General features: G+C 49.9%; 1 protein-coding gene across 1 annotated transcript; it reads right to left on the bottom strand.

Annotated features, from left to right (window-relative positions):
• Positions 1–552: 552 nt before the first annotated feature.
• On the bottom strand, positions 553–8,713 carry LOC103596888 (the record flags this gene model as incomplete). The annotated part of the gene is made up of 6 exons (XM_008580651.1): positions 8,613–8,713; positions 7,792–7,961; positions 4,080–4,354; positions 2,376–2,507; positions 781–891; positions 553–685 (listed from the first exon to the last, which is right to left on the bottom strand). Coding segments are annotated over exons 1-6 (922 nt in total), but the record flags the coding sequence as incomplete, so codon positions are not given.
• Between the last annotated feature and the right edge of the window lie 523 nt (positions 8,714–9,236).

The following is a 9,236-nucleotide window of genomic DNA, read 5'->3' as shown; positions in this document are numbered from 1 at the left end:
TCTACAGAGAGCACTCCCTGAGTTAATCACATGTGCAAGAGTCCCCATCTCAGGCTCTGCTTCTAGCGAACCTGACCCAAAACAGATAACAAGACCAGAAATCCACAGACATCTATTACAAAAGAAGGTGACAAGGTGTCCCCACAAATCCCAAAATATGAGTGGGTGGGGCAAACCATCTACAGCTACTAGACCCATGTGGTGTCTGAAAGAAAATGAGCCAAAACGTCGGGTACCATTCAGGCTTTATTAAAGGAGGAAAACCCTGCTGGGCTGTGCTCAAAATGGCAGGGCAGGCAGCTAGGAGGAGCACATATGCTTATATGGGTTGGTGGAAACAAAAAATGCAAGCGGGGAGGGAGAGGGAGTGCTGGTGTGTGGGATCAGGTCGACTATTGGTGAGGGTGTGGTGGGTAAGGGTGACATAGTCAAGATGGGAGGTACCTCCAGGCAGGAGTGGAAGGGCTCTTTGTCTGGGAAACCATGAGGTAGAGGGTTCCTTTGTTTGAAGAAACCATGAGGTAGGGTAAAAGACTGGTGGCCATTTTGTACTCAATATGGCGCCAGTCATGTCCATGATGACATCAGTTGCATCCAAGATGGCACCAGTCACATCCATGATGACGTCAGTGATGCGACTGTGTCCAAGATGGCGCCGGCCACGTCCAAGATCTATCATTCCTGCCTTTTAAGTATAAGAAAAGGGGAAAAGGGGAAAAGGTCTCATTCTTCTGAAGCTACTTCCTGCTGACTGGGTGAGGAGGAAAAATCTGGCCACACAAAACTGCCATCATCCTGTCGTAGGGTGAGATCTTCTAAAGGGAGAGGTTGATATTTATGTTCCATGAACAGTTCATTTACCTTTTGGTTGGCAAAAGCCTGCATATGGTTCTGCAAAAATTTGGAAAAACACCAGAAAAGACAGGGGCCAAACAGCAGGAGAAGTCCCAGCATGGTAAGGGGTCCCAGCAGGGGCATCAGCCAAGGGGCCCATTTCCATAGCTCACTCCACCCTTCCCAAGAATCAGTGGCAGCCTGTCTCCTTTTTGCCATTTGGTCACGGAGTTGTTGGGCCATATTTCTAATGATGCCAGATTTATTGGTATAAAAGCAGCATTCTTCTCCTAAGAATAACAGAGACCTCCCTTCTCTGCTGTTAACAGGTCTACTCCTCACCTGTTCTGTAAGACCACTTCTGCTAGGGAATCTAATTGTTCTTGGAGAGCTATCATAGTTTGGGCTACCTGTTCAATTCCATCAGCCAGTTCTTGGGTTACTTTATGATAGTAAATTGTTGAGGTAGCTATGCCTCCCACTCCTGTCCCCACTCCTGCCACTGTGCCGAGCCCGAGGAGCAGGGGAATAACCTGAGTAGCTGATTTCACCCGAGTATGAGCCACCAGAGGGATTTCTAAAATTTGGTTGCCAGGGACAATGTTAATTTGGAGTGTTAAAATTGCTAAGGCACAAGTTCCCATCCAGTTCTGTGGAAGGCATTGGTATGAAAATGGCCCACAAAGTAGACCCCCTTCCAGGAGCTACAGGTGATGTTTGTGTTGTCCCTCAAAATGGTCTGGTTGCAATCTTTTACTGTGAGATTGCCCACTTCTGTATTGCCAGTAAGATTTGTTAGACAATACCCTGCTGGCTGAGTTAAAGTGATGTGGGTGGCCACCACCCCCAAGAGGACTGAGGTGTGATTGTCTGCAGGCCAATTAGACAGATTGAAGTTAGACAGGGGTGTAGCCTGGTATGGGGGAAGGGCCAATCGCAGGCAGAGCCAGCACCCCCCTGCTAATGAGGGGGACATATAATTAAGCAAATGGTGGGTGGCACTGAGGATCTGTATAACTTTGGGGTCTATTTGGGATGGATGTCAGGGTCAAGGGAGCTGGAGAGGATGTTGGCTTGGCTGGGTGGGAGTAAGACTTCAAATGACTTACTTTGTTTTTTGACGTGTTTCATCCTGGAGCCCTCCCCCACCGCTATCACCTAGGTGTGTGGTTTTAGTGAAGCACACATATTTGCCTCTTGGAGGGCACTGGGCTCCAGCAGAATCCCCCTTGGAAAGAACCATCCAGTAGTTTGTTTTCTCATGGGAACATGATGTGGCTGTGGACCTCTCATAGCAGGGGGCCGGAAGATGTGTAATAGCTGTGAGACTAGTTTTGACAGCCCCGTGCCCAAGTGTAGCCAGTGCCTGTGCACTGATCGTCCATCCTGACCCAAAGATTCTGACCTGGGAAATGCACTGTGTTCATGGTGAAGCAGATACCTGTGTTAATGGTGAAAGCCGCATAAACAGAGGAGGGAAAATGTGAGGGCAGGGGGGCTGAGAGAACACATAATAGAAAAAAAGAGTACAGGGCAAATACGTAGGGGGTGTAATCGCAGAGGACGCCCTGCCAGGCTAGCTCAGTCACCCACTCAAGGATGTTATCCACGTCAAAGGAGGCAGGCTGGGATCCATCTCGGATTAGATCCTGAATAAACGATGTGAAGCGGGCCTGTAACAGTGAAAGGATAACTGTCGGGGAAATATCATCTCTTTTGGGATTGGGACAGAAAGAGTTAATTCAAAAGGTACATTGACTCAGCGAGATTTGTTAAGAAACATCCTACTGATAGGAGGTATAGGAGTGCCAGGAGAATTTTTTCTATGGTGCTGCAATCTCTTGGGGTGGTGGATGCCAATCCTATAGCCAGTGTCAAGACAAATAGCACAGTAAAGGTTAGAGACACAGGGTGGCAATATGCTTATCATGTCCCACGATGGCAAACTCACGATAGCAGGTTGGGATCAATCTTGGAGTGGCTCTTGTATGAGTGAGGTAGAGCGGGCCTGTAAAAGCAGGGGGATGATTGCCAGGAGGGAAGATTATTTCTCCTCTGGAATTGGGGGAAAAGTGGAGGTCCTGAAAATTTTTTAATTTGTAGGTCCTAAGATAGACAAAGTATATAGAAATGTTGGGTTAGAGGTTGAGCAGAGGGACCCCTCTGGATTGGTGTGCATAGACTCATTGGGTGGAGCCTCAGGTGCTAAATTTACCAAAGATAGGTGGTACCCAGAGGTCTTTCCTAGTACCTTTACTGTCATGGGGGTGGTGAGAAGTACTGTATAGGCCCCTCCCAGCATGGTGAGAGGGGCTTTGGGGTCCGGGTTTTAATGTATACTTGTTGTCCTGGGCTTAGTTTTAAATTTGAGGAAGTAGTGTGGAAAGGATGGGGTAGTAAAAGTTTGGCTTGTTCATGAAGAAGGTCCCTAATAAGTGAAAGAGTAGGGAGATACTGGCCTAAAGGCAATGGGCTAGGAGGTAGTGGCATAAGGGTGAAGGGCCTGCCATACATGAGTTCAAATGGGCTGAAGAGAGTGGGTTTACGGGGGGCAGCCCGTAAGTGAGCTAGTGCCAAAGGGAGGAGCTGTGTCCAGGGAAGATGAAGCTCCATGGACAATTTGGTGAGGTGTGTTTTAATAAGATGATTAGCCTTTTCTACTTTGCTGGACGACTGAGGCCGATATGGTATGTGAAGGTTCCACTTGATGTTTAGGGCTTGGGCTGCGAGTTGTGTGACTTGGGAAATGAATGCCGGGCCATTGTCTGACTGCAGGCCGGTGGGTAGGACAAAACGGGGGATGATTTCTGAGGTGAGAGCTCGTGTCACTGTGGCTGCATCCTCTGAAATGGAAGCGAAAGCCTCTGCCCATCCTGGGAAGGTATCTACTAAGGTTAAGAGGTAGTGCATTTTCTTGTGGGGAGGCATGTGGGTAAAATCAACTTGCCAATCTCAGCCAGGAGTGCAGCCTCTAGCCTGATGGGTGGGAAAGGATGGAATCTGAAGGCCACCCTGATTGGAGCAACGGGAACAAATGGGGCAGTTTTTGGTGGTTTGCTTAAGTAATTTGCTCATGTGGGGACAATAGTATAAAGGCTGGAGTGACGGGGTTCGTGGCCTATGTGGATAGTATTATGGAAATCTAAGAGGATTTGTTTTGCTTGTGTCTCAGGGAGAACATAATGACCAGAAATAACATACCAGCCATCTTTCTTTTCTGCCCCCACTTCTAGGAGGTGGTGTACCTCTTGAGGGGTGTACTGGGGTGAAGGCATAGGGGTCATAAGAAGAACCTGGGTGAAGGAAGTGTGGGGGTCTGATGATTGAGCAGCCTGCTTTGCAGTAAGGTCTGCTTGTTTGTTACCCTGAGCTATGGGGCTACTGGAGGCCTGACGTCCCCTGCAGTGTATAACTCTGACCTCCTTTGGAAGCTGGGCAGCCTCAAGAAGCGTCCTGATGAGGTGTCCATTTTTTATGGGCCCTCCTTGGGTAGTCATGAATCCTCTCTCCTTCCATATAGCTGTGCAAGAATGTAAGATGTGGCAGGCATATTTAGAATCCATGTATATATTGACTCATTTACCATTGGCCAGGGTGAGAGCACAGGTGAGGGCAAGAAGTTCTGCCTGTTGGGAGGTGGTGTTAGGAGGAAGGGGAGCAGCCTCGATGGTTTGTGTTAAGCTTACTATGGTATATCCCACCCAGGGGGCTGGTACAGAGGTGGCGCTCCCAATCTATGAACCATGTGTGTTGGGGCTCTGTAATGGCATGTGGTGAGATGTGTGGAAAGGGATTGAGGAAAAAGTCTAGTACAGTTGTGTTCTATAGGTTGAGAGTGCCTTGGGATGAGAGTGGCTAGGTTCAAGGGAGGACAAGGTTTAAAGGAAAACTGAGAATTTTCAATGAAAGTAAGGTGGATGAGTTGTAGACAGGCAGGAGAGAGAATTGACATTGCCTTATGACTGACAAAGTCTTGAAGATGGTGGGGGGAACAAATAACTGTTGTCTAAAGGTTAACTTAGAGCTTTCTTGTGCTAGAAGGGCAGCTGCCGCCAAGGCCCGTAAACAGGGGCCCATCCCTGGGCTGTGGTGTCTAGTTGTTTTGAGAGGTATGCAACCAGAGAGAAAATATCTCCTGCCTCTTGTCCCAAAACCCCAACTGGGTCTTGGTGACATATAGAATAAAAGTACGAGACAGGTTTGGGAGAGGGAGAGCTGGGGCTGTAAGGAAAGCTGCCTTTAGTCACTGGAAGGGAGAATGAATGGGCTTTGTGGGATGTAAGGGAATGGCAGGATCCCCTTTGGCTGCCTCATAAGTCCATTATAAACCCATTTATGGCTAGCACGCCAAAATTGGGAATCCATAGGTAAATGTACCCTGCAAGTTCCAGGAAGGAAAGGATTTCACCCTTTGTGGTGGGGGTAGGGAGTTCGGAAATTAGACTCTTGTGATCTACCATTATCTCTCTGGTGCTGGGAGTAAGGTGGACTGCCAAATAGGTGAGTGAAGGGGAGGAAATTTGGGCCTTGCCAGGAGACACTCAATATCCCCTGGAGGCCAGGAAATTGAGGAGAGCAATAGTGTGGGCCTGTGAGTCCTCATATGAGGGGCTACATAGGAGAATGTCATCTACATATTGTAGTGTAGTGCTAGAGGTGGGTGGAAGTTCAGGTAAGTCTTGAGCTAAGGCTTGGCCAAAGAAGTGGGGGCTATCCTGAGACCCCTGGGGCAGGACTGTCCAGGTGAGTTGTTGGGATCAATGTGTGTCGGGATCGGTCCACATGAAGGTGAACAAGTCTTGGAAGGAGGGGTGAAGGGGAATAGAAAAGAAAGCATCTTTGAGGTCAAGGACTGAAAAGAAACAGGTTGCAGTAGGAATGGTGGGTAGGAGGGTGTAGGGATTGGGAACAACAGGGGTTATGGGTAAAACGGCTGCATTAATGGCTCGGAGGTCCTGAACCAAGCGGTATGAGCCATCAGACTTCTTCACTGGGAGGATGGGTGTGTTGTATGGTGAATGAGTGGGTTGCAAAAGGTTGGAGGAAAGGAGTTTATGTATGATGGGCTTTAACCCTATGAGATGATTGAGAGCAATGGGGTATTGAGATATGTTAGGAAAAAGAGAAAATTCTTTAAAAAGAACACGGATGGGGTAGTGATGAGTGGCGATGGAGGGGGAAGATGTATCCCATACAATCAGCTTGACCAGGTTAGAGGAAAAGGGAAAGGTGGAGTCCATAGAGTCCAGGTCTGGGGCAGCTTGGGTCAACAACAGCAAGGAAGGCGTCTGATCATATAAGGTTAAAGTTGCCCTGAACCTCGAGAGAATGTCATGCCCCAATAAAGGGGCAGGGCATTGGAGCATAACCAGGAATTTATGTGAAAAGTAGGTGTGGTAAAGTGTACAGGAGAGGGGTGGTGTCACTCAAGGGCAGTATTTGGATCCTGTAACACCCACCACAGAGTTAGAGGATGAAGCGGTGGGCCCCAAATATTTGGGGAGAGTGGAATAAGTGGCCCCTGTGTTGATAATAAAAGAGATCAGCTTACCTGCTGTGAGGAGAGTTACCCTGGGCTCACACGTGGTGATCTCTGTGGGGGCCTCGAACCCTGGGCTTTGTCAGTCCTCCTCCTGGGCAAAGCCAAGAAGTTCAGGCAAGGATGGTCTTACCAGTGGGGCAGGGATTGGCCCACTCCCTCTCTGGCAAGCGGGGCAGTCAACCCCCCAGTGGCCCTCCTGCTTGCAATGTGGGCAAGGCCTGGGAGGGAGCCTAGGGTTAGGACAGGGTCTAGCCCAGTGGCCCAGTTGGCCACACTTGAAACAGTTGCCAGGTAGCACAATGAAGTTTTGATATGTGAGTCCTTTGGGTAGAGGGTCCCTGGATGGCATCGGCCAGAAGCTGGTATTTGGCCTGATCTCTCTTGTATCACTCCTTCTTTTCCTCCTCCTACTGTTAAAAACCTTGAAAGCCAGATTGAGGAGGTCTCTCTGGCTGGAATTGGGGCCATCTTCGAGTTTCTTTAGTTTTTTCCGAATGTCTGTGGCTGACTGAGTGAAAAAGTGGGAGTGGAGGCGAGCCGTCCCAGCCGGGGAAGCGGGATCTATGCTGGTCTATTTTTGTAGTGCCTCGGAGAGACGGGTCAGGAACTCGCTGGGGTTCTCAGTGGATCGTTGGGTAATTTCTCTCAATTTATCATAGTTAACCAACTTGTGGGTAAGTTTTTGTAAAGCAGAATGTATATGGGTGACCATTTGATCTCGGAGGTCACGGTCCCCGTGTCCACTCTTATAATTCCAATTGGGGTCAACACAGGGCAGGGCTTCAACACCTGTGGGCAATCTATTGTTTTGTACATGTGACTTGTCTGTGTGTTGTTGGGTCACAACCCAGACCTGTTCTCGAACCTCAGGTGAAAGGGTAGTTGTAAGGATCATGAAAATATCATGCCAGGTAAGGTCATAGGATTGTAAGAGGTATTTAAATTTCTCTACATAAGTTTTGGGGTCTGTTTGGAAAGATCCAAGATGCTTTTCAATCTGGGAAAGGTCAGAAAGAGAAAAGGGGATATGGACACAAACAATGCCCTCCGTAGCGGCAACCTCGCAAAGGGGATACAAGGGGGCTGGCGGGTCAGGAGGGGCCGGAGGGGTGCAGGAGGCATCCCGGCTGTGGGGTGGCAAAGGGGAGGGGTTGGTGCAGGCAAAGGGGCTGGGGAGGGGCCGGAGGCATATGGCGGGGGCCAGGGTGCGGAGTGGTCTGAGGGGTCGAAGGGAGGGCCAGCCTCCGATGGGGGAGGCCAAGCGTGGGCAAGGAGGATTTGGGACATAGTACAGGTTTGACAGAGGGAGGGGCGAGACCAAAGGTAGAAGAAAGCCTGAACGTGGGGAATCTCTCCTGCCTCGCTTCTGTGACAGAAGTTATCAAGGTCTGTTAGGGTGGCCAGATCAAAGGTACCATTTTCTGGCCATTGGGATCCGTTATCGAGTTTATATCTTGGCCAAACTTGATTACAATAAAAAAGGAGCTGTTTGGGTTTTATATCTCCTTGTAGGCTGAGGAGTGGTAGATTAGCAATGAGGCTCCCCAGAGGAGTAGATCGGGAGGGTCTGGTCTGAGAGGACCCCCTGCTGAGGGTGAGAAAGGGGAGCAGTCCCAGTAGAAAGAGGGCGGGAACAACAAGAGGCGTCCCTGTTGTTGCTCTGCCCCCTCGGACAGAGGGCAGCCACCGGTATGAGGGCGTCCCCTGTCACCGGGCAGGAGAGGGGTTTTCTCAGCCAGGAGCCTGGTCTTTCGAGTGAGACCATAGTCGTAGACAGAGGATCAAGAAAACCTGTAGGAGTAGATGGGAAGGACTCCCCTAACTCACCCCAAATGAGGCCGGTGGTGGATGTGCTGGTCTGAAGCGGCAAGGCGAAAACCAGAGAGTCCCGGGGCACCCGGTCCGGCAGGTCCAGGAAGGGCGGGCAGGAGCCCATCAACCCAAGAGAGGGGATTGGCTCACGGTCCGGCCAAGACCCTTCCCGGGTTTCAGCACCAAAATGCAAGAAAATGAGCCAAACGTCGGGTACCATTCAGGCTTTATTAAAGGAGGAAAACCCTGCCGGGCTGTGCTGAAAATGGCGGGGCAGGCAGCTAGGAGTAGTACATACGCTTATGTGGGTTGGTGGGCACAAAAAACGCAGGCGGGGAGGGGGAGGGAGTGCTGGTGTGTTGATCAGGTCGACTATTGGTGCAGGTGTGGGGGATGGGGGTGACATAGTCAAGATGGGAGGTACCTCCAGGCAAGAGTGGAAGGGCTCTTTGTCCAGGAAACCACGAGGTAGAGGGTTCCTTTGTTTGAAGAAACCACAAGGTAGGGTAAAAGACCCATGGCCATTTTGTACTCAGTATGGCACCAGTCGTGTCCATGATGACATCAGTTGCATCCAAGATGGCACCGGTCACATCCATGATGACGTCAGTGACATGACCGTGTCCAAGATGGTGCCAGCCATGTCCAAGATCTATCAGTGTCAGCATCCTTGCAAGATAAAACAGAGGGAAGGAAAAGGGGTCCTCCTGAGACCCCCAGACCACCAACTGGTGCTCACAGGAGAAAGCAAGGCAGGCCAATCTGAGAGCATCAGGTGAAACCAGGAGGGGGGTCTGTGGATTGCAGCTCGCAGGTGTGTGCAAGAAACCACTGTGAGATAAGGTCTGAGTGCTGGAGAGGTCTTAGCCCCTTGAATTATCCAGGCTAGCAAATCAAAGCTCTCTTCTAGAGGAAAGGCTTGCATTGAGCAGAAACTGTGAGAGCAGAATCCAGATAGGACAAGGACAATAGAGGCAGTGGAAAGAGAAGGCCCAGATGTAAGCACAAGAGGGGAGCAGAGAAAGGACACAGGCCATATTTTTGATCA

This window comes from Galeopterus variegatus, unplaced genomic scaffold, assembly GCF_000696425.1.
Source record: "Galeopterus variegatus unplaced genomic scaffold, G_variegatus-3.0.2 Scaffold2137, whole genome shotgun sequence".
Lineage (NCBI taxonomy): Eukaryota > Metazoa > Chordata > Mammalia > Dermoptera > Cynocephalidae > Galeopterus > Galeopterus variegatus.
This window is presented reverse-complemented; position numbering and strand designations above follow the sequence as displayed.